Source organism: Equus quagga, chromosome 4, assembly GCF_021613505.1.
Source record: "Equus quagga isolate Etosha38 chromosome 4, UCLA_HA_Equagga_1.0, whole genome shotgun sequence".
In the NCBI taxonomy this organism is placed as follows: Eukaryota; Metazoa; Chordata; class Mammalia; order Perissodactyla; family Equidae; genus Equus; species Equus quagga.
The window spans coordinates 25,221,270-25,245,936 of record NC_060270.1 but is presented as its reverse complement, the minus strand read 5'-3'; the positions used below and the strand labels follow the sequence as shown (position 1 = coordinate 25,245,936).

The following is a 24,667-nucleotide window of genomic DNA, read 5'->3' as shown; positions in this document are numbered from 1 at the left end:
TAAGCATTCCTTACCGTGTTTGCTGAGTTTCTGCCTCCTCTTGATTTGCTCAGATTAAAGGCCCTTCCACTTAATCCTGCAAACGGAATGTGACAGAGCCAGCAGTCCTGGAATCTCTGCAGAGGGAGAAGGGTCTGGGGGGGCCATCCCCTGCAGCAGTGCACGCTGGCCTTCCTCTGACCCCGAGCCCTTGGGGATGGAGCTGATAACAGGCCCATCTCCCAGCCCACAGGGGCTCTTTGTTCTGGATTCATTCTCACCCTGGTTTCTCTGGGATGGACTGTTACTTATCAACTTGTGGGACTGAGACACTTGGCATCTTCACATGACTGTCTTTAAGTCCCACCTCTGTGGCCCACTTTGTATTTCTTGGAAAGCTGTTCTTTGCAAAAAGAAGGAAACTGTCTGTTTCTGTTTAGGGTTCTATTTAGGATAAGGACCCTGCCTCTATGAGTGGACGTTTTGAGTTGCTGCCTCTCCTCCTAGCACGTCTCACTGCTGTGAGAGGCCATCTAACAGCGTCCACAGCTAAGGATGCCTCTGCCATCAACGCGGGCATGTTTTCCACTGTGCTGCATTCGGCTGGGTTGGAGTGAGGGAATGCCACTGCCCTGAATTTCTTATCTTTACTTAGAAACCTATTCTTTAACCTCTTTATACTTTTTCTTGGTCAGAATAATAGTTTCTCTGTTACTTTTTATTGCTCTTCCAGAACTTTCTAGAAGTTGGCTCTAAGTTTATTCTGAAATTGTAAAGGTGGAAGTGTGACGAGTGGTTCAGACTGGAACCGTGGCTGTTTCCTGTTCTCCCCAAACAGGGAGTGCCCTCGGCCTGAGGACACGGAGGGGAGGAAGGCCCCGGAGCTCTGTCCCACGGTCCCAGTCTCCACTTAGCTGTTCTTCATGGCTCTCTGGTTAAAGAAGTTACCTGCAAATTAGAGCTTGATTGGGTACATCCTGGCCGCCCAGGGTTCAATGGGCTGCCGTCTCTGGTCAGAGAGAAAATAAGGTCTGTGCATCCCAGTGCATTCCCCTTTTGGCCTCAGCTTCTAGCTCCCTAGCATCTCTCCGCCATATTCTTCAGACAGACTTTCTGTTTTAATATAGATTCTCTAATTTTGCATCGTGTGTTACATTTTTAGCATTGGATGTCCTCAGAAACAGGTGGATGAATAAGTCTCAAAGCAAACAAAGTAAGTTTACATGCTAAGTGCACAGCCTTGGCATGCCTTGGGTCCTTGATTCCTTTGCTGGTGTGAACATCCTAATCTAAAATGGAGACCGCAGCCCCACGGGGGCCGGAGGGACAGCGTCACTTCAGCAAGACTTTCTGCAGGAAGGTAAATTCTCTGGACCTCTGAAAACAAAGTAATTGCTGCCCTTGCTCGACCGTCCTGTGTGCTCCAATGTTTCGTGTGGGTTATCTCCCATCCTCACGACAGTCCTTCAGGGTATTGGTGGTGGTTGTCCCCAGTTGACAGATGAGGAAACTGAGTCACACAGGGATTCGTTACACTCACTATTAGTAAGGGGTGGAGCCAGGCTTTGAACCAGATCTGGTTGATTCAAAAGCCCACGCCCTGGCTGTTACCCAGAGCCTGGGTGCTTTGGGAGGTAGCGAGAGGGTGGTGCAGAGCCCAAGGGGTGGGGCTCAATTTAGAGTTGAGTTGTCCTGACTCCAGCTCAGCTGCTTCTGCTACTGACTGGCTCTGGGGAGGCCGGCTGACCTGTCTGGGCCTCAGAATGCTCATCTGGAAAATTGAGGGAGGGGGATTGGAGGGGGGATCCCCAGGTACCCTCCAACTGTGCTGCTCAGTGCTACTTTCACAAAGGACTTGTCACAGCCCTGTGCCCAGAGCCCTCGATTTTGCTTTTTTGTCTCTCTTGTTCAGGCTTGATCCTCGGCCAGGGAGGGGCTGCTGCAGACCCCAGGAGAGGGTGGAGCATCCCCAGGCCCCGGAGCGAGGCACAGCTCTGAGAGGTTTCCCCTTTGCGCCCTCCCCTCTCCCAGCCTCCCACAGAGTTGATTTGGTTTCTTTTGACTTGTCGCCTGATTTCTTTTAGACCTCAGCCTTGTGTCGTCTTTCCGAGCATGAGTTGAGAAATGTGGGGAATTGCCTTTCTTTCCTCGAGGAAGGCAGCCACTCCTGACACCTTCATGTCCCTTGAGGGACTCACCTCCGTGGTCTGTCTTGTCGCTGTCTAGGTGATCTGTCTCAGCACGTGTAAACTGCTTCTGCTGCACTCCACAGCTTCTGGGCTTGTTCCAGCCCCAACCTGCTTGCTCTTCCTCCGGTTCAGTGTCTTTGTAAAACACCACGAGGATGTCGAGTTTCCCTGTGGCCCTCAGAAGCTGTGGGGCTGTGCGTGCAGGTGGGCAGCCCTCCCTCCACGCAGGCCTGGGTGGCATTTTTGTCAGAGGTGGTGAAGGCTCTCCTTGACTTTCTGTTCTGTGAGTGGTTGTGGTTTAATGTGCACTTTTGCTCTTGTTTTTGTGTGTGTGGAAGATTAGCCCAGAGCCAACATCTGCTGCCAATCCTCCTCTTTTCGCTGAGGAAGACTGGCCCTGAGCTAACATCCATGCCCATGTTCCTCTACTTTATACGTGGGACGCCTACCACAGCATGGCTTGTCAAGCAGTGCCATGTCCGCACCTGGGATCCGAACAAGTGAACCCCAGACCGCCAAAGCGGAACGTGCGCACTTAACTGCTGCGCCACCGGGCCGACCCCAACGTGCACTTTTGAGTCACTTGACTGTTTTGGTCCCTGGGCTGGCATTTCCTTGTTCTGCCTGATGCCCAATAACTGTGCTGTGGGCTTCTCTGTCCTACTGACAGCTGCTTGCTCTGACAAGAGGGCTGAGAACTGACTGAATTACAACTCAGAATTCTAAGCAGGGCACAGTGAGGGTCTGCATCTTTTTGTCCCCCAGCATAAACCTCTGTCACCTTCTTAGAAGGTGTCTGCACACCTTGGCTCCCTTGGCTGACAATGACAGGGAGGAATCTTCCCAGGGAAAGTTAAGAGGCCTCTTCCATATCTAAGGCTATATTTTCATACCTGGCGAGAACATCAGTTTTTCATTTCACATTATGGGCTCTTTTTTGCTTTAAATTGTCTATTTGGCAAAGAGGAAAAGTGACAAGGATTTATTCTTGGGCTCTTCTGGCCACTGCTGTCCCCAGCCTTCACCCCTCGCCCCTGCCTTCCGGCCACAACGACCTTGAGTCGGTTACTCTGACTCATGTGAGGCCCTTTGCACATGCCGTTTTCCTCTGCTTGGAATATTCCTCCCCTTTATTCTTGCTTTTCTCTCTTTTCTTTTTTTTTAAATAATGGACAGTATTTTTAAGAGCAGTTTTAGGTTCACAGCAAAATTAAGCAGAGAGTGCACAGAGTTCCCATATCCCCCTGCCCCGCACATGTGGCCTGCCCCACCATCAACATCCCCCACCAGACTGCCACATGGGTTACAATCGATGAACCAGCGTTGACACGTCATCGCCCAAAGTCCCTCGTTTACATTGAGTTCCCTCTCGGTGTCGTACATTCTGAGGGTTTGGACAAATGTATAATGACGTGCGTCCGCCATTGTTGTACAGGACAGGGTAGTTTCACTGCCCTGACACTTGTCCGTGCTCCACCTCCTCATCCCTCCCTACTTCCCCCAAATCTGCTTTGTTTTTCCTGTCTAATCTCTGCCTACTTACGCTTCGGGCCTCTGCTGACTTGTCTGTGTGTCAGGGAAGCCTTCCCCGATTGACCCTCCTACGAGGTCCGAGTCCCCGAGCAGCACAGTCTGGGTCATATCTCCTCCAGTCACCATTTTAGGTTTATTTGGGCCACTCCTTGGATGAATCCGCCTCCCCTTTGAGATGGCAGGGACCGTGTCTGTCTCCTCACCACTGTATTTCCCCAGCTCTGAGCTCACTGCCTGGCATGTAATACGTCCTCCTTAAAGGTTTGGTGAACAAACAGGGCTTCGTTCTCACAAATTTCTCTGTGCTCCTGAAGTTCAGAAACCCCCAGGTCCACCTCGCTCCAGGCCCACCTCGCTCCAGGCCCATCCACCTTCCTGTTAGTCTGGGCTGCCTTCACGTCATCTACCATGCTTTACACACGCTCATTAAAGCAGAACCAGAGGTCCTGTTACTTGGCGATACTTTCCAACTCAGTAAGTACTCACTGAGTGCCCAATAGGTATGGTGGACAAAACTAAAGATGAGGACAAGTGCCTATCCTCAGGGATTTGATTTGAGCTTGAAGTTCCACCACAAGGTAAAGAAACCACCTGTTTGTAAACATTCAAGGGAACCAAATGAAACTATTGATATTTGACTGTCAATGATATTTGATATTTGACTGTTGTTAGTTTCTGCTACAAAAATAGAAACTCATATGGTTCAGGCTTCTACTTTCCAGTTGTCTCTCTCCTTCAGTTCAGACTGGACTCTCCTTAGAGTCCTCATCAGACACGTTCTCTACCGCACGTTGTTGGGCTTGGGCTCCAGGTGAAGGTGTAAATCCTGAGTCACAGGCTGAGATTTCTTTTCCCCAAGGAAAGAAACACTACACTTCTGCCCCCCTTAAGTTGAGCCACAGAAGATTTTTAAAAAAGAGTTTTTGTTGCAAACTATGGATGGAAGCAGGAAAAACAAACTCCTGAGGAGAACATGTTTGTTGTTCTAAAGCGACAGAAATAGGCTTGAAAGCCAGCATGAGTGGGGAAGCCAATCACAGAATCTAACCCTGTTTTTCCCCGCGTGTGTTGGAGTTCAGACTCGTCAGGCCCCAAGCTCAGGTCTGCTGTGGGGTCTGCCCACTGGCTGCTCAGGTCGGTCCTCTTTCCTTCCTCATTTCCTCCCCAAACCTGTCCTCTGTCGCTGTGCTTGCCTGAAAGATTAATGTACAGAGTGTTTTGTTACGACTTTTGAAAATGTATTGAGTACTTACGGTGTGCAAGATGCCCTGTTAGGTGCTGTGAGGGATGCATAGGTGAATGAGCTACATACGGCTCTTGTCCCGGTGAGCATCATCTAGGTTGGAAGACAGATGCCTGTACAACAACCTCAGGGACCAGCGGAGTGCACAAACTCTGTGGAACGTCTGGCCCTTGGACCCGGTGGGTGAATCACAGTGTTCTCCTTCAAGGGGTCACCTTGGGCTCTTTGCCTCCCTGAGTTTTCCCTGAGGCTCAGATGCTGATGATGTTACTGATTACCATTGGCTGAATGCTTTGTGAGAGCCAGGCTCCATGCCAAGCACTTCACAGAGCTTATTTTATTTAATCCTTGAAAGATGGTTTTACTTTCCCCTTTTGATCAGGAAACAAGCCTAGAAAGATTGAGTAAATTTTCGAAGGTCATACAGCTAGAAATGACAGACCTGAACCCACCTGCCTGGCTCCAAAGCTGGGGCTCTTAACCTTGACATGAGAGTGCCTGCTGTCCTTTGTGGTCACACGGGAGCAAGGAAGAGAAGTGGGAGGGGTGTGCTTCCAAAGAGAGCAAAGTCCTCGTCTGAGAGCCATTACAGTCTCCCATGTGACCCAGTTCGCCTACGGTAGGGCAGGACTGAGTCAGTCCCGGGGGAGGACAGCTGCCCATGCTGCTGTTCGCTGGAACTAAGGGTTTCCTGTTTATCAGAAACAGTTACAACATGGCTCTGGCAGCTCTCGGATTTTCTAGGGAGACCACTAGAGTACTGGCCCAAGGTCGGTCACTGATGGAGCCTAGCCCATTGAGCATGCCTCTCTTTGCCCTTGGCCTTCCTCTCTGTGAAGTGGGAACTCTGGTATCTGCCTTCTCCTTCATAATTCAGAGGGCGTCCCAGAACCATTGCCTCTGCTCTTTGACTCTCAGCGACAGTGCTGTGGACCCTTTTCAGCAGGGAGGGAGCATGTGGCTCGTACTCTTCAGTGACAACTGGGCCCATGGGCTGTGTTGACATCTAGCTGGGGAACCCTTCGTTTGGGTGACCATTCATTTTAATTAGATTGACCTCGAGACCAGAAAACCCAGTCATTTAAAGCTAGTGTTTCTGTCCTCACTGAAACTGCTCCCTGGACGGTGTCTTGACTCTAGGCCGCCCTCTGTTTGAATGCTGTTTACCAGAGAGTGTTGTGAGCATTGTCTCCGAACAGGCAAGCCAAGGTGGGCAAGCCAGCCCACATTCAGGCAGGCATCCACTTGCTTTCTAAGACGGCTGAGTGGGACATCAGCTTTCCTCAGATTCCCAGGAACCGGGGCTCCAGGCTCTCCCTTACACTCTCCAACAGGGGTGTCCTTGAGCCTGTTTCTCTCACATGTCATGCTCTGCCGTGGTCTCTGTGTGTAAACAAGTCACTATGAACGGAGCTGGGGACCCACAGGCTTAATGTGAGCCCTTTGGAAGATTCAGCTGCCAGACACAGGACATACCGTCCAGGGCCTGCAGGCCACAGTCCCGGCCCTGTTTTCCTCTGTGGTCAGACCACATCCAGGGACTGCGTCTGCCTCCGGGGGCTGTTTCAGACAGATGTTGATAGCGAGACAGCGGACGGGGGTGAGTGGATGGTTCCGAGTGTGGAATCTACCTCCTCTGAGGGGTGGTTAGAGGTTAACCGGGAGGAGAGACCCTGGGGGAGAAGCGTGTTGCCTCACCTCAGATGTCGTTATAGAAGAGGGAGTAGGTGCCTCTGGCTGTTCAAGGGAGTGCGCTAGCAGTCGGCTCAGCAGTGGAGCAGGCTGCCAGATGCACGGGTGAGTGTGTGTGGGCCCTCTGCCCTCGTGGTGGGGGTGCCGGACAAAAGATCTGTGCACTGCTTGCAGCTTGGACGAGACAAGCTCTGGGGTTCCCTCCAAACTTCAGGTGCTATGTATTTCCTCTGAGGCGGCTTTCTGCCCAGTAACCCACTGGTGCTTTTGTTCTGTGGCAGCCCCTGCCAGGCTGTCTTCCATGGTTCCTGGCTGTGCTCCCTCTAGGCTGCGTTTGTATGGGGCCACGGCAGCCATGAACTCTCCCATGCCCACTCATTTGTTTGCCAAGCGTGGCTTACTTTGAGCTGGTGCCCAGAAAAGCTTTCCCTGGCTCCTGATGTCTTCCCCATGGAGCCACCTTACCACCTGGGTGAAAGTCCAGGTGGGGTGGGGCAGCTGTTCAAGGGGACCCAGGGACACACTGGAGGTGTGCAGTGTGGGGGATGGAAGGCTGTTCTTGGTTCGTTGAGTGACTTTCCTCCTTTGTCAGACCCTGCAGCCATTGACTCCTTCCAACCCTGGAAACTAAATTGCCCCGCAGGCTGGAGGCTCATGTCCTCCAGCAGAGGAACCATGTCCTCTGCGTCCTAGCCCTCGTTTCTGTCCTCCAGCCCCACGCACTCTGAGGTTGGAGGTTGGAGGTGAGCAAGCCAGCAGGTCTGTCTGCAGTTTGTATTTATGTTCTCAAAGGTTGGAACGCCTGGTGTTCCATCTCCGTCCTGCTTACCCTTTCATGGACTACTGCTCCCTCTCTGCCATTTCAGAGTCCTGGATCCCCTCGACAACTTCCAGGCCTGGCTGCCCAGCTCCTCCAGTGACCATCCCACTGACTGCCCTGGCCTCTGCCTCCCGCAGCTGGGGTCAGATGGTCTCGTGGCCCTGCTGCCATGCTTTCTGCAACTCCCATTAGTTTTCTCAGATCTCAGTGCATGGCAGGTGATTTGATTAAGTGAGTTTTCACTTAAAATATCCCCTTAATGTTTCCCATATTTATATACTTAAAAGATGTTAGATTCCAAAGCATAGCAAATAGTTGGTGGAATTGTGAGTGATGTAATTGAAGACTTATAGATATTGTGCGGGAGGGTTTTGGTGCCCAGCCCCGATTTCATCGATGTCTCCACTCGCTCCTTCCTCCTTGGGTGCTGAGTACGTGCCAGGTGCACTGCTCTCGTTATTCTGGGACTCGGGCCCTGCGCCCCTTCCTCTTGTCCCTCAGCTCCAGGTGTCTCCTGCTTTCTGAGGACAGAGCAGAGTTGGGCAAATCCTCCACTGAGTTTCCACTCTGAGAAAGTTGTCTCCGGCCCCAGCCCTGGTTGGAGTGGTCGGTCCCTGCAAAACAATAGGGTTTGCCTCCTGGACCTGGATGAAATCCGGGATTCTGGGCTTGTCATGGCTCCCCCAGCCACTCATTACTCCTGACACTTGCGTCCAGAGTCCGTGGATGGCTGCTTTTCACTGAGCATGGTCACCTACCCATGGATCTGGCTTGCCAGGAACCGCTGGAGTAAATGTGGGTCACAGAACCCCTCCCCTGGTGGCAGACGCAGGTTGGTGGCCAGGAGAGAGCAAGCCTCGGCTTTGCCTGCTCACCCAGAGCGCGTTTAGGAAGGGACAGGTAAACTGTGTGGCATTGCCCGGAGGCTCTGGCTGAACCCGGCTTGTGGGAATGGACTCTGAGAGAGAATTGACACTTTGGGACTGGACGGGCGCTGTTGAGGGACCAGGGAAGTAAGATGAAAAGGATAATTCCAAGGTTTCTAGAAGAGGCATTTGATGGTCCCATTGTCAGAAATGGGGCAGCCTAGCAGTTGGTTTGCGGGAAGGATGGTTTGGGAATTTCAGAAGAGTTCAGTTCCAGGTGATGGTGGACACATTTGGCTTTTGGTACAGACCTAGGAGTAAGCTCAGGAGAGAGACTAAGTGAGGGATGTGATTTGTGAGTCGTCCAAGTAGATGCATGAACTTGGATAAATCTCCACAGGGGAGCGTGTTACCTTTGACCTCGTTCAGCTGCTGGGAGAGGAGGTGGAGTCAGAAGGCAGCAGAGGGGCAGGGCATGGGAGCTGGATGAACCTCTGGGCATCAGTATTTTTTTCTTTTCAAGGAAGATCAGCCCTGAGCTAACATCTGCCACCAGTCTTCCTCTTTTTGCTGAGGAAGATTGGCCCTGAGCTAACATCTGTGCTCATCTTCCTCTATTTTATATGTGGGACGTTTGCCACAGCATGGCTTGATAAGTGGTGCGTAGATCCATGCCTGGGATCCAAACTGGTGAACCCCGGGCCACCAAAGTGGAACACGCGAACATAACTGCTGCACGACCAGGCGGGCCCCTGGGCATCAGTATTTTTAAAGCTCCCTAGAGGACCATCAAGTGCAGCCAGATCAGAGAACCTCTGTGTGTGTGTGTGTGTGTGTGTGTGTGTGTGTGAGGGAGGGAGACAGGGGGACCAAGAACCTCTGCTGAGAGAGAGAGAGAGAGTGGGATCACGTGGAGAGGTCACATTATAAGGAACTGAGGAGATGGAGGTGTTAAGTCTGCTAGTCTTAAAACACAGAGAGACGAGTGACGAGAGATTGGTGGAGTAGCTGGGTCAAGAGAAGGGGTTTTATAAGTGGGTCGTGAGCATATTTTTAGGCACATGGAAAGGAACCAGAGGAGAGACTGACAGAGCAAATTCTCCAAAGAGGGTGGGATTTGGGGCTGCATTTCCTTGGGGAGGGCGGAGCCCTTCTTCCTTTGAGACACTGAGATCAGAGGAGAGGCCAGGGGGACGCCGGTTTATTTATGACAAGAGGCATCCTAGGGCAGTGGAACTAGGCCCTGTGAGCCACTGGGAACAGAGGAGGAGACAAGTCCTGTTACCTGTCTCTCTTAGTGACGACAAAGGCAGGGTCGCCTCCTGAGCAGGTGTGGGAACTGGGAGTTTGAAGGCTGAAACCAACTGTGTGGTGACTCGATGCGGACTGGACCAGCAAGCAGGAGAAGTGAAGAGAATGGCAGTCTTGGCCAGACGCCAGGCTTCTTGCTTTTGCTTCTAGTGCATTTCCGTCCCGCCCAAGCCCTGACATTTTCACTGAGAGCTGACCTCCATCGCGGCTAATGAAATCGGCTTTCAAAAATTTTGTTTTTACTCGGAGTCATGCAGAAAAGACCTAAACAAATAGGTCTGGGTTTTTTTTTTTCCTCTTAAAATAGTTTTGTATGAAAAGAAAATATATTCAATCTAAAAATTTAGGAAATGCAGATAAGTAGAAAAAAGAGCAACATCATCCATAACACTGCAATCCAAAGTAAGATTGTGTGCTTCTGAATTACAAGGCTTGTCACAGTTTTTCGACTCTGGGGACATATTGGTGACAGTAATTGTCGGTTCTTGACTACGTTCAAGTACCGAGATGGGAGTGTGGTTTTGTTTAATCCTCTTGACAGCTCTGTTCAGTTGGTACTCTTATTATCTCCATTTTATAGAGGAGAGGCTGGGACTGGAAAAGATGAAGTAACTTGCCCAAGGTCACGAAGACAGCTGAGGCTGATGTGGGGCTGAACTGAGGTTTCGCAGACCTCTGAGCCCAGGTCCCTGACTGCTCTGAGATAAGGCCACTGGGCAAGAGATGATGTGTACGTGCTGTTCCCAGCACATGACTGGCACTCAGTCTATTCACATAACTTATTGTATTTAAGTGACTTTCTGGGCAAACCAAGTCTTCTTTAAGTAAAACAGCTTTATTCAGGTATAAGTGATATACAGTAAACTACACATATTGAAAGTGTACAGTTGGACAAATTTTGACATAAATATACACCCGTGAGAGAGATGCACACCACAATCAAGAGAGTGAATATATACTTCTCCCCCCAAAAGAGTATGTGTGCTCCTTTGTCATTTCTCCCTCCTGCCCCCTTACCCCAGGCAGCCAATAAATTGTTTTCTGTCACTACACATCAGTTTGCATTTGCTAAAATTTTGTGTGTACTCTTTTATGGCCTGGTTTATTTCACTCAGCACAATTGTTTTGAGACTCCTCTGTGCTGTGGGGTGTCTCCGTTCATTCCTTCTGTTACTGAGTAGTAGTCATCGTATGCATATGCCATGGTTTCTTTATCCATCCACGGATTGGATATTTGGGTTGTTTGGGATTTTTGTAGTTTTTGCCTATTGCAGATAGAGCTGCTGTAAATGTTCGTGTTCAAGTCTTTGTACAGATATAGGCTTTTATTTCTCTTGGGGTCAATACCTAGGAGTGGGGTGGCTGGGTCATGTGGTAGGTGTTTGCTTAACTTTAAGAAACTGCCAAACTTCTCCAAAGTACCTGTATCAGTTTACGTTCCTACTGGCAGTGTGACGTTCCATTTCCTCCACATCTCCATCAACATTTGGTGTGGTCAGTCTTTTTCATTTTAGCCATTCTAATGGGTATACAGTAGAATCTCATTGTGGTTTTAATTAATGCAAATTAAACTTTCAGGCATGCAGTATTTCATAGTCCCTGTGACAATTGTGGAGGCTTACACATCGAGTAGTAAAAGGAGAAAAGAAGAAATCTAAAAACTATTACTATTCCCAGAGTAATAATTATAGCTCCTTTTTAATGTGCTGGGTATGTTTTAATACACTGTGTCTAAACCTAGCATCCACCCTTCAAAGTAGGATCGTCTCCATTTTACAGATGAAGAAACTGAGGCTGAGAGAGGTGAAGTGACTGACGCAGGGTCTCATAGTTAGAGCAAAGCAAAGATTTGAACTCGGTCTCATCTGTTCCAAAGCTCACGTCCTCGGGACCCCACACCATACTCCATTTTGTAGTTAAGTGTTTTTCTCTTCTTAAAAAAAAATCCACTTTCCCACCATTAGTCTCTGCCCCAAACATGGGACACAGAACTGAAGTCTTCAAAAGAGACAGCTCTGCTGACCAGGCAGACAGCAGGAAAATTATTTCTAATGTAAATTCTCTGTGGAGTCACTGCTTGTAAACTCTCCAGGCCCGAAAGCCTGGGTGAATGACTAGCATGTCCTGACTCAGTCTGTGCAGCCCAGCCTCTGGGCCAAGTTTGCTAACATCACTTACATAACAAGAGTGCACTTTAGAGAAAACCGAATTATTCTTATTGTGCTGCGTGGCTCTTCCTTTGCGGAGCTGTTTCTGTTTCACATGCAACCTTCCGATTCAACAAATGTTTATTTTGGATCCAGCAGCCTTTAGAGCCTACCATGTATTTTCATGAATTATCTCGTTTATTACACACATACCTCCCCACCCCCCGACCCCTTCTCCCTATGTGATTGGGAAGTTTAGCTTTGGAGGTAAGAGACAGGTCATCTGAATCTGGCTTCCCTGGTCCTTACTAGTTCAGGGGCCTTGGGCTAGTTGCTTAATGTCTCTGAGCACCAGTTTCTTCATCTGCATGATGGCGATGGATCACCTACTTCACAAGGATTGTGGTGAAGATTAAATGGAACAGTGGAGGTGACCAGTAAATGATAAGTATTGCTATTCCTGTTTTACTGACAAGAAAAAAGCTTTTGAGGTGTTAAATAATTTGGTCAAAGCTACACAGGAAATTAGGGTTGGCAACAAAATTAAAATGCCATCTTCAGGCACCCAAGTTCCTACGTTCTGTCTCCTTGCTGCCAGCCTCTAGGTCCCTACAAGTCCCTTGAGAGGCTGGCATGAAAGCATAGGAGACTGAAAAAGTTAAATGACAGATCCAGCATTCAGAGCCTAGTCTTGTCAAAGTAATGCTTGCTTATTAAAGACAGTTGGAAAAAAGAAAAAGATATTGCCCATAATCTCAACCCCAAGCCCAGCCACGTTATGGTGTATTGTGTTTCAATCTCTCTTATTCTCTTTTTAATAGAAAGTTAACGCTTGCTTCTTACCTAGTTTGTAATCACACTGCAATTATCGCACTCTATTCTTTGTTTTTCACTTTATGTTGTGCATTTACCCATAATTTCATACTTTTTATGAACATAGTTTCTAATGGCCAGAGAGGAGATATCTCAGATTATTTAACCATTCCCAAATAGTAGGATATTCACATGTCCCCTTCTTGTCACTGTTTGTAAAAATAGCGCTGTATTTCAGAACACTTCTAGCAGGTGGTAGAACCACTGAGTCAAAAGCTATCTGCTTCTTTAAGGGTTGTTTGTTTGTTTTTGGTTGTCATATAGTCCTTTGTTGAAATGCTTTCCTTTGTTGTTCTTAACCAGCTGGGCCTTCCACCGCACCACTGTTGATGTCATCTATGATGTCACGAGGGTGGTGGCCTTCAACATTGCAGCCCACAGACTGGGCAGTTCCCAGGACCCTTGTAATGGTTCCAGGCAGCTCTCTAGCTAAAGTTTGGTGCTGGATCTGTCAGGCAATGTTTACAATCTCATCAAACGTGAGATTTCCACTGAGCTTCATGTTCTTCTGCTTGTTTCTGTCTCCTGGTGGTTCCCTGAGGGCTTTGATGACAGGGCAGAGGCAGACGGTACCACCTCAGTCTGAGCTGGCAGTTCTGGATGGTCAGTTTTGCTATAATCCTCGGCCCCTTCCGATTACCAGTTGCCTTGGTGACGTCTTCACCAACTTTTTTGGAGACAGAGCCAGGGGGCCGATCTTGGGCACCAACTTCCTCACTGGTGCACCCTCAGGTGCGTGACTTTGATCTCATTGGGGTCAAACGTACGTGGCATGGTGGAGGCGCCTGGTGTCGAATGGACCCAGATTTGGCACCCAGAGTTTTTTTTTAAAGTCAGGTTACTGAGGGATAATCTACATAGAGTAAAATTCACCCTTTTTAGCCATAAAGTCTTATAGCCACCCCTACAATTAAGGTTTACATTTTTCCCGTTACCCCAGAAAGCTTCCTAGTGTCCCTTTGTTGTTGGCCTGTGGCAGACACGGAATTGTTTCTGTCCCTATATTTTTGTCTTTTTCTGAATATCTTATGAATGGTGTTAGACAGTAAATCACCTTTTGAGTCAGGCCTTTTTCACTTAACATAAAGCCTTGGAGATTCATCCAATTGTATATGTTGGTAGTTTATTCCTTTTCATTGCTGCGTAGCATTCCATTGTATAGATGTACCACAGTGTGTGTGTGTCTGTTCACCACTTGATGGGCGTGTGGGTTGTTTCTAGTTTTTGATGATTAGGATAGCTGCTATAAATATTTGCATAGAAGTTTTTATGTGAGCATAAGTTCTCATAGCTCTTGGGTAAATACCAAAAGTGGGGTTGCTGGGTTGATGGTGAATATATATTTAACTTTATAAGAATCTGCCAAACTGTTTTCCAAAGTTGCTGCAACATTTTGTATTCTCACTAGTGATTATGAGAGTTCCAGTTGTTCCACATCCTAACCAGCCCTTGGTATTACCAGGGTTGGTTTGTTTGCCGTTGGAATAGCTATCTGACAGCTAGCTCATTGTGCTTTTAATGTACATTTCCTTAATGACTAATGATGAAATGTCTGTTCAAGGCTCTATCTTTCTAAATTCAGTTGTTTGTTTTCTTATTATTGAGCTGTGAGAATTCTTTATATATTCTGGATGCAAGTCCTTTATCAGACTTTTATCTTTTGCAAATATTTTCTCCCAATCTGTGCCTTGTCATTTCATTTTCTTAATGGTATCTTGCAAAGAGCAGATGTTTTTAATTTTGATGAAGTCCAGTTCATCAGTTTTTTTCTCCTACAAATCTGTCTTGTCTAAGAAATCTTTGCCTGTACCAAGATCACAAAGGTTTTCTCCTGTGTTTCCTTCAGAAGTTTTATAGTTTTAGGTGTGTGATCTACTTGGAGTTAATTTTTGTATATAGTGAGAGATATGGGTCAAGCTTCAGGTTTTTTTCATATGAATGTCTAATTGTTCCAGTACCTTCTGTCAAGTTGATTATATACTCGTGAGTCTGTTTCTGGCCTCTCTGTCCTGTTCCACTGGTCTGTGCATCTGTCCTTTTGTCAGTACCACACTGTCTTGATTACTGTAGCTTTATAAGAAGTCTTGACCTTAGATAATGAATCTTCCAACTTTGTTATTGTTTTACAAAATTGTTTGGCTGGTCTCCATTGTTTGCCTTTCCATATAAATTTTAGAATCAGCTTGTCATTTTCTCAAAAAGGCCTTCTGGGCTTTTTTCCCCAAATATGCATGTTTTATTTTTTTGGAAGATTGGCTCTGAGCTAACATCTGTTGCCAATCTTCCTCTTTTTTTTTTCCTCCCCAAAGCCCCAGTGCATAGTTGTATATTTTAGTTCTGGGTCATTCTAGTTCTTCTATGTGGGATGCTGCCACAGCATGGCTTGATGAGCAGTGCTAGGTCTGCACCCAGGATCCAAACTGGTGAACCCCGGACCGCTGAAGTGGAACACCCGAACTTAACCACTCAGCCACTGGGCCAGCCCCACTTCTGAGCTTTTGAGTAGGATTGTGTCAAATCTATAGATCAATTTGGGGAGAAATAACACCTCAACCCCATTGACTCTTCCAGTCCATGGAAACAATCTCTCTATCCATTGATTTAGGTTTCTGATTTTTCTTTAAGGTTCTTAACACACATTGTTAAAATAAAGGTTGACTCTTCTACTTTTTTATTGGGGTGTTTAGCACAATGCGGTGCCCTTGTGAATAACATCCACATTTTCCTGCAAAGAACGCTGCTGGTTTATACTCTGTTGATTATGCTTTATCTCCTAAGCATCTTGCCCCTCCCTTCCACACTCCTTGGCTTATAATGTATTGCTTTATTTATTTCAAAGTTTTAAACTCTATCAAAGTATAACATACATACAGAAAGCTATGCATAAGAATACATCTCAGGGCCCGCTTGGTGGTGCAGTGGTTAAGTGTACACATTCCGCTTTGGCGGCCCGAGGTTCACTGGTTCGGATCCTGGGTGCAAACATGGCACCGCTTGGCAGGCCATGCTGTGATAGGTGTCCCGCATATAAAGTGGAGGAAGATGGGTACAGATGTTCAGGGCCAGTTTACTTCAGCAAAAAGTGGAGGATTGGCGGGAGATGTTAGCTCAGGGATAATCTTCCTCAAAAAAAAAAAAAAAAAAAAGGAATACATCTTGATAAATTTTACAAAGTAGAAACACTAGGTCAAGAAACAGAGCATTACCAGCTACCCAGAAGCCTCTTTGTGACCTTTTTCGATTATTACTCCCCAAATCTTGCCACCAAGAGGGACCACCATCTCGACTTCTAACACCACAAATTAGTTTTGTCATGGCTTAGAATTTCGTTGCTCTAAACTTTCTAGGTTTCTTATTTTAGGTCCTGAAAATGTGCCAGGCCTCCTCATTGTGCCTTTGCTAGTGCCCAGAACACCTAACCCCCTCTTCTTCCTTCTCCCTCATTTCTTCTTCCGGCTTCCTTGAAGAGTCCTCCCAATCTGTCCAGCTCAGCTTGAGTTTCATCCATCCTGGGAAGTCTTTCCCTCCTCCTCTTCTCAGGTTTCCTTTGACGTTGTCTGTACCTTCATTAGCCTGCCAATCACGATGTATTGGAGTGGTGTCTCCATTTGACTGCAAGCTCTTTGAGGTCTGGAACAAGCTGTTTTGTAGACCCACTGCCTTCCTCAGGGCCTGGCACACAGTAGGAGATTAGTAATTGTATGTTGGATGAATGTTGAGAGTCTAGGAAACTGATTCCCCAAAAAGTCAAGCTGCTTGCTCACAGTAGGCCTCCTGGCTTTCAGCCCTTACTGGCTTCTCTTCAAACCGTTTTCTCCCTCATGTTACTCTGACTATTTGTGGTTTATTTCTTTATTCCATACTGCTTTTGGAGCAAGTCAGAAAATATCAAAGCTCTTGAAGGCAGTTTATCCATCATTGTGGTTATCAGAAAGAGAGGATGAGGCCCTCGGCCCCGCATCTGCCAGGAGAGCAATAGCTTTGGACTTTACAGTCTGTACATCTGGTCTCCTACTTCAGTACCAAGTGTGCATGTGTAGATGACTCTTGACAACGTTTAAATCCTTCCTGTGTTCACCCTGCCACCAACATATTCTGGGATGCCCTTCCACTGTTAGTAAGAAGACGACCACATCCCAGGTTTTGTTGCCTTGTGTCACGGTCTAGCTGCTCCTGATAAAAATGACTGGGAGTGTTTGTGTGTAGTATTGGGGCCACAGTGGCTAAATAAGAAAAATGGAGTCCTTCCCTCGCAATCCAGACTGGATTTAGCTGTGCCCCGACTGCAGAGTGGATGCCTTCCATACAGTGAGCAGGGAGGAAAGAGTGATCTGACCGACCTTAAATGTCAAGTGGTTCTTAGTGTATGGAGTGGTTTACGTCCACCAGAATAGGTGGCACATTTTACCACATCCTCCAAAGACAGATCCGTCTGTTGGTCATTCGAGCATACCCTTCTGAGCAATTTGTGTCTAATTGGGGGCCTGTAGTGTTCACTTACCCATCATCGTGGGGAGGTTGCGGTGGGTTAAATGCTGTCCTGGGGAGGGAATAATAGGTGAGGCTAAAAGGGGAAGCAGCCCTCAGGTGTAACTGAAAGGAGCAAGGAAGAGCATGATGGTCTGGAGGGGGGTTCCAGGTATGCAGGCCTATAAGGGTGAAGCCATGGAGACTTGTCTCTGTGCGTTTAGGCTGTATCTCTTCTGAGCTCTGGAGTCCCTTTCCAGTGGTTTTATGAGTGTTCCCCAGCTGTGCACGCAGGACAATGCCACTGATTCAGACCGTGATTCCTGGAGATGGGTGAGTGCCTGTCCGATGTCCCAGGGCAGGCTTGGGAGCAGCCAGAATGGCTTTGCACCCAGCAAACTTCTGTCCCTCAGGAGAAGATCGGCTGGCGAAAGGATGCTCTGCACTTGCTGGTGTTCACAACGGATGATGTGCCCCACATCGCGCTGGATGGAAAGCTGGGGGGCCTGGTGCAGCCGCACGATGGCCAGTGCCACCTGAATGAGGCCAACGAGTACACTGCATCCAGCCAGATGGTGAGGGCCGGGGACCCCAGCCCTGCTCCTGTGACCCTGCCCATGGTGCAAGTTCTTATCTGGCCTTCGAAACCTTCCTCTGGCCTTCTACTCACTGGCTTTCCAATCCATTCTAGGGATTGGCTTTCTAGTCCATCTTCCCCAGCTGGGCTTCCAGGACTCCTCAGTAACAGAGAACATTTCTCAGGGATTTCTGTAGCTGGTTCATCGTTCTGCCATTGTGCCCCTAAATGGGGGTGTTTAGTTGAGGAAAGAGGTGACCTGGGAGACAGGAGAGATCTCAAAGGGGAGAGGTGGTCTTCCATGAGAGCGGGGACAGTGTTCCTCCAGAGATCCAAACTGGGATAGAAGTTATCTGGAAGACAAAACTCCTGACTTCTGGAAATGGGCTCCCTGAGGCACTGGGTTCTTCAGTGTCAGGAGTGGGGTAGCAGTGTCCCACATGGAATGAGATGCCCCAGGGACCTTCCACTCTCAGTAGTCTGTGACCATGACCATGTCATTTAAAAGAATTTATGCAAAATTTCAAATATATATAATAAGAGATAGACCAGTGAAGTGAGTGCCTACATTCCTATCACTCAAACTCAACAATTAGCAGGATCTTGTCACACTTACTATGCAATTAAAAAAAAAATCTATACCCTCTTCCCTCACAAATCCATTCTGGTTTCTAGCTAGACAGGAGTTCTTTCTAATTTTCTTTGCTGGACAAGTCCAAGTTTCAAGAGGTGGCCAGTGCCCAAGCCTTCTATATTATCCAAGAATAATGGAGTCTAGAAAAAAGACTCATAACTGTAGAACCTGATAACTACAAAACTGATGAGGACCCCTGTACCCATCATTAGCCCTTAAAATCCTTCAGGACATTGTTAAGCTGCCTCTCAGCCTCCTCCCTCCCTTCCTGCTCTGCACCCCTCCCCCGCCATGGTCTATCTTTTAGTCCAGAAGTCAGCAGCCTCTTCAACCCATTCTGAGCCATAAGCAGGACTGACAGGACCTGTAGGGGAATAGTGGCAGGCCCAAGCGTTGAGTATAGGAACAGGAAAATAGGGCAAGGAGTTGGGGAAGAAATTCTTAGGGAAGAGAAGAGAGGTAACAGGTGCTGGTGGTAGATGGCAGGATGTGGTGGCTCCTCCTTTCAGGGCCTCCCCACTCTGCCCTATTCCTGCTGAAGGGGTGGAGACAGACCAGGTGTGGGAAACCTTCACTCCTCACTTCTTCTGGGGTGGGAGGCTGGCAGGAGTGAGTCTAGATTGGTAGGTGCCAGAGGGTCCTTTCCTGGGGGTCTCCTCTACGCATTTCCTCAGTTAGGAGCTGCCTATGGGGCTTGATTGTTAAGGGGCTTTAAGGGGCTGCCAGAGGAATATGCTTTTCATGGCAAGTGATAAGTCACTGAGTGCATGTTGGAGGTGGATGCTAGTATCGGCCTGTTAGAAATGTTACAGCCTTGACTTTGCCTTGGCCCTAGGACTATCCATCCCTTGCCTTGCTTGGAGAGAAACTGGCAGAGAACAACATCAACCTCATCTTTGCAGTGACGAAGAACCATTATATGCTCTACAAGGTATGCCTGGAAGGAATGAGGGAGGCTGGGGGCCTGATTCTGGGGGCCATGCTGACCCTAAGATGAACGGGAGTTTAGAATGTGGGGTGAGGAGTGTTAATAGCCCTACTCTGTGTTGCGGGAGATCCAAAGGCGGGGTGGAATGTAGCCCTGTCTTGAAAGTAGTAATATAGTGGAAACTAATAGTGTTCCGGAAGCTCTTAAGCATTCATCTAGCAGTGCTTCCCTTTCCCAGGGATTGAAACATGCGATATCCAATTTGATCCTGAGAAAAACTTTGGAAATAGTACGACTTCCCACTTTTCAGATGATGAAATGGAAACACACAGGAGCACACTCTGGTAGGGAAGGACAGTATAAATGAAAATTTACAGAAAGAAGACTAAGGCATCTAGGCAGGCTGCATCACTAATTCCAACGTTCCAGAGTTTTTGTGCCTTCCCCGCAGGGTACGGGAGACCAGGGGGTTAACCTGGAACAGGAACTCCCAAAGAAAACAGTAAATGTCTTGAGTGAACAGAGCAGTCTGTGTTTGCATCCATTCTGTCTAAAAAAGACTCTTCTGAGCCATTCCGTGGACCCTCATTATAAACTCCCCTCATGAGTGTACTCTTCCCACAATCACAGGCAAGTCACGTTTTGAACTAGAACTCTCCTCAGGGTTGCTCAAGGAGTGCGCTCACGTAAGCTAAATGAACAGCCCAGCTCACCTCTGACATCCTTTGAACTGAGAGGCTATGAGAACTTAATCCCTACTCTAGAGCAGCCAGCCCGGGTCCCCGTCTCCTTCCTGCTCTTAAATATCCACAAGAGAACCTTTGTCTGACTGTGTTTTTCTATTGCTCCTGCCTGAGATCATCACTGAGAAAATGCCACTAACATCGTCTAGAGTTCATTATCTTCTTTAAGTCTGAATCACTTTTAAAAGATGAAAACAAGGGAAGAGGATGGATTTTCTTTTTTTGTATAGTGGAAGACTGCAGATAAAACATCCATTTGCAAATAACGTTTTTAGAGCGATCAGTTGCACAGACCATACTGAGTATGCTTCTAGATGCTTTAAGAGGGAAGAGATCCATCTTGGCTTAAGCCTTTCTTACCCAGAAGCAAGGACACCTGGCTCAGGGCAGAGGCCCACCCAGTCCAAGGCAGGCTGAGGGAAGTAGATGTTTCTAGATGTTTCTCTCACTTTTATAAGTGACGTATTCATTTTCTTAATGAAAGAGGAAAGGCAGCCACCGCAAGCCCGCCTGCTTTGTCTCAGGACTTCACCCAGAAATACCCAGATGTCCTTGGGAGGGCTCTAGTCACATCTCAGTTCCCTGTTAGAAAAAGAGGCGCATTTGAGACCCTCAGAAAAGTTTTCCCTTTCACTCCTGCCAAACAGATCGAGAGCATCCATGAACTGACCCTGGGAATACCTATGTGGACGAGGGGAGAGAGAGCAGGAAAATCGAGAATTTGTTGACCTCGGAGGGTGGAATTTCAGAGAGATGTCCATGATATGCCAGAGGGGAGGGGTCTCCGAGCAGGAGCATGACATTATACTTTAGGAAGAGATCTCATCAGACTCTTGCCACTCAGGCCTTTGACAATGGAGTCCACAGCCTACTGCAACGACTCTTCTCCTCTGCCTGTTCTTCTCGCCTTTCCTTGTGGGGTCCTCTCCAATTGATGGTGTGAGAGAGTGGCAGACTAATGCTGGGGAGCCCCTTACTGTTCTAGCTCAGTAGACAAGTGTTCACTCTGACAGTATAGAAGGGCAAAATGGGCTTATTTTTTTTCTTTATTTTATTTTTTTCAAGAATTTTACAGCCCTGATACCTGGAACAACAGTGGAGATTTTATATGGAGACTCCAAAAATATCATTCAACTGATTATCAATGCGTACAATGTAAGTCATCGGTTTCTTCCCCCCACTGCCACCTCCACCCCCTCCTCCACCGCCTCCCACTGGGGCTCCGGGAGCTGATGTGGACTCCGGTGGGCCACACACTGTGCTGGTGTACTTGGCTCTGCTTCCCATCTCCTGCCTCTTGAGTTTGGTGCCTTCCTCCTTCACTCAGATTTGGGTGGAGAAGGCCATCCTGCTTAATGCATCCCTCTCCCCTCACCGCTGCCATCTTGACTCTCTTCCTAAGCTGATCCTAGTGAGCAGTGAATGGCTCAGTCAACTCGGGCCAGCAGCTCTTGGCCATGTTTGGGTTCTGACTGCGTGATGACTCAGGTCTCGTGGGAGCACCTCACTTGGGTGGGTGCAGGTGCTCTCCGCCCATCCCATTGCCTAGGTGATACTGCCACTGTGTTCCCTTGGCCAGAAGGGAGAAGCATGCACACCGACCTCGCCTCACGGTGGGCAGGACAGTTGAAATTCCCCAGGCTCATGGAGCTCATCATAGAGCTGCAAACTAAAGCGGGAATGAAGAATCCAAGAGGAATCAACAGTAGGTCTTTTGCCTATGCACTTAGGATCTGATTGTAATCAGGTCCTTTCGGACGGAGCCTGAGTGGGCCTGACAAATTCTGTGCTGTTGTCATTCATCACGGTAACGTGGCTCTACTGTAGGAAGTGCAGCGTTTATGGACGTGGTGTGTGAGTCGCTTTCACATCCCAAGCCAATTGTCCGTGATTCCCAAACCTTTCTCCTTCTTCCTCTCCTTTCCCTCAATTCCTAATACTCAAGAAGTTCTTGACTCAGACCTACCTTTTTTCAGGGAAATGGCAAGCACAGTGTCTTGTGCTTGGAGGTATATACCCTCAGCTGTCCCCTCCCTGCTAAGTCCCAGGATGGTTGTCATTTCCAGTGCCCACCCCACCCCTCACGGGGCCAGGTAATTCCCAAACTGGAATGCAGAGTACATCTTCCTGTAAAAACAAAGTTAGAAACAGAGTAAGTATAGTTTAAATAGCACTGTTAGTCCTAAATTTATATAAAATAGACTTTGGTGGGCTAACATGGGAACCCAGTTAACCACTGTGGCATCGCATGTATGTGAGAAAAAACATCTTACCTTCCCCACCGCAAATAATTTACAAATGAGTATTTGGAACTCTGCCTTTCCAGTGTTGACTTTGTCAACCTACTGCTCCAGCCCTGTGTTGAGTTACAAAATGCTGCTCAACTAGACCAGGATCGTAGGTAATGCCCTCGCACTGGGGCAACCCCGGAGCTTGGGGTAGGGCCAGGTGCCTTGGTCTCCTGGAGCTTCAGCGTCCTAAAGGTGGTGAGTTGGGGGACGGTGAGGATTTGTGACTAGCTTTCCCTCCCTCCTCCCCATCCCCCGCCCCCACCTTCTATTGCAGTTAAGGGTTGTCTTCCTCTCACAAATTCTCTGATTCCTCCTCACTGCTAGAACTTCCTGTTGAAAGAAACTAAAGACTTCCTTCTCCTCTCCTACCCCTTTCCCCACATAGTAACATCCTTTTTTCTGATCTCTGACTTGTAAATCTTCACCAGAGCTGGTGGCCTCCCCAGAACCCAGAACCCAATGGGACAGGGTCCAAGCATATCTCTAACCGGGCTCTTTCCATTTCTCTGTGTCACTTTACCGTCTCAGCGTTTTGCGGTGGATTTCATATGAGTCATGCAACACATGACTAAGTGTGGGTGTTGACTTTTACCTCCCCTAGAGAGCTGGCAAACCATCTGTGGGACATTCTGAAAGGACTTTGGTTGGAGCACATGTAACAGATGAAATGGCTGTGGTATTTAGCTAGGCTGAGGAGCTAGCAAATGCAAAGGGTATGTTTAATTTAACACCCTGTAGCATTGAGTCTGTTGTATGCAACTTTCATAGTGTGAAATCTTCAACTCTGGGCTTGAACTTACAAAAATTTTTCTTGCCATCCCAAATTCTTCATGGTGAGAGATCACTGAGTCCTCCCAAGGGAATTTAGCCGTGTGGAGCTTTGCTGTCCCATAGTTGCTGATGAGAGCTTCTCTTCCAGAGCTTAGAGATAGAGCCCTGGGTGCACCCACCCCGCTCCCTGCCCCCAAACGCCAGCACTGTGTCACATTGAGAAAGGGGAAGTAGGACTGGGAGAGAAATCACTGGGATCTCATCTCAGTCTGGGGAAAGAACAGAATGAGCTGGAAACCACTAGAGTTGCATGTGGAGGGTGACATCAGAGGCCATGTATATGTTTCTCCTCGTGGAGCACATGTTTCTATTTTCGTTGTTGCCATAAAGTCTGCTCCCACCACTCCACAGCTGGCCTGACTTAAAGGCATTGCAGATGTGACCTAGCCTGACTGAGTATTTAATAACCTTTAAACTTCTGACATTCTTGACATTGTCTCCTTGTCCTAGGATGAGGAGTAAGGAATCATCCTCAGGGGCAGATCTGGTAGGAGGTAATTGAATTTCAGGAGTCACACGTAAGTCTTCATGCGTAAGAACTGCATTGCCTGTGGCTTTGATCCTCTGCTATATCTTGTACTCCATCCATCCATCCATTCATTCATTCAACAACTATATATTAATGGCCTGATGTGTGGCAGGCGTCATGCTGCACCTTGGGAATAAAACCGTGCACAGAACACAGTCCTGTCCTCCAGGAGTTCATAGTCTTTTAGGGGAGATTGACTCTTAACAACCAGAGTACAACCTACCCACCCACACTTTCCAAAGTCAGAACAGGTCTCCGAAGAAAGAAGTGAGAATCAGGTGGGTGATCACAGGGAGCATTGCAGGGGCATCAGGGAGGCCTGGTTCTGATCCTGCTTCTGGCAGCTCACTGACCCTGGATGAGCCCTTTCCTTTGGCCTCAGTATCTGCTTCCATAAAATGAGATTTAAACTGAATAATCTCCACGGTTCCTGACCCAGTAACATCCTAAGTGTTCTGATTCCAGAGACTGTGTGGAGAGCAAGAATAATACAAACTTCAGATCAGAACATAGGCTTTGGGCTCTTAGGGCCAGAATAAAACATAGGATTCAATTTCCATCCATTATAGTTACCGATTCATTGAATAGGAGTCCCAGTCCCCAGTGATCTTTGTCCCTCTGCCAAATTCCCCATTAACACTTCCAGATAGCAGCTTCAGCAGGTCTTGATGAGGGGAGGGCTCATGCTTCCTCCCAATGTCTTGTTCATGAGCCACAGGCTCTCATATTTCATTGACTGATCCCAAGTAATTTTTTACACAGCTCTAATCTACCTATGCCTTTTATGATACACTGTTTTGCCTCATCCTCATACTTATTCACAATTACAAATTTTTTTTTAAATTTACCTTGTCTTTCAAAAATAATTTTAAGTTTCTTCCACTAGGCCTTAGTCCTTTAGCATAGCTGCTGTTAAAACATCCATCCTTCCTTCCTTCCATCCATCCATCCATCCATCCATCCATCCATCTATCCATCTGTCCATCCATCCATTCATTCAACAGAAGCTTGTGC

General features: G+C 47.7%; 1 protein-coding gene and 1 pseudogene across 2 annotated transcripts in view; one reads left to right on the top strand and one right to left on the bottom strand.

The window, feature by feature from the left end:
• Positions 1-24,667, top strand: part of ITGB5 (integrin subunit beta 5) — a 107,951-nt gene that overhangs the window by 40,403 nt on the left and 42,881 nt on the right. For both annotated transcript variants that reach the window (XM_046658758.1, XM_046658757.1), the window contains exons 6-8: positions 17,534-17,695; positions 19,167-19,262; positions 21,068-21,157. In XM_046658758.1, coding sequence (XP_046514714.1) covers positions 17,534-17,695; positions 19,167-19,262; positions 21,068-21,157 — 348 coding nt within the window. The remainder of the gene's footprint in view (positions 1-17,533; positions 17,696-19,166; positions 19,263-21,067; positions 21,158-24,667) is intronic.
• Positions 12,882-13,560, bottom strand: LOC124238147 (60S ribosomal protein L12-like; annotated as a pseudogene).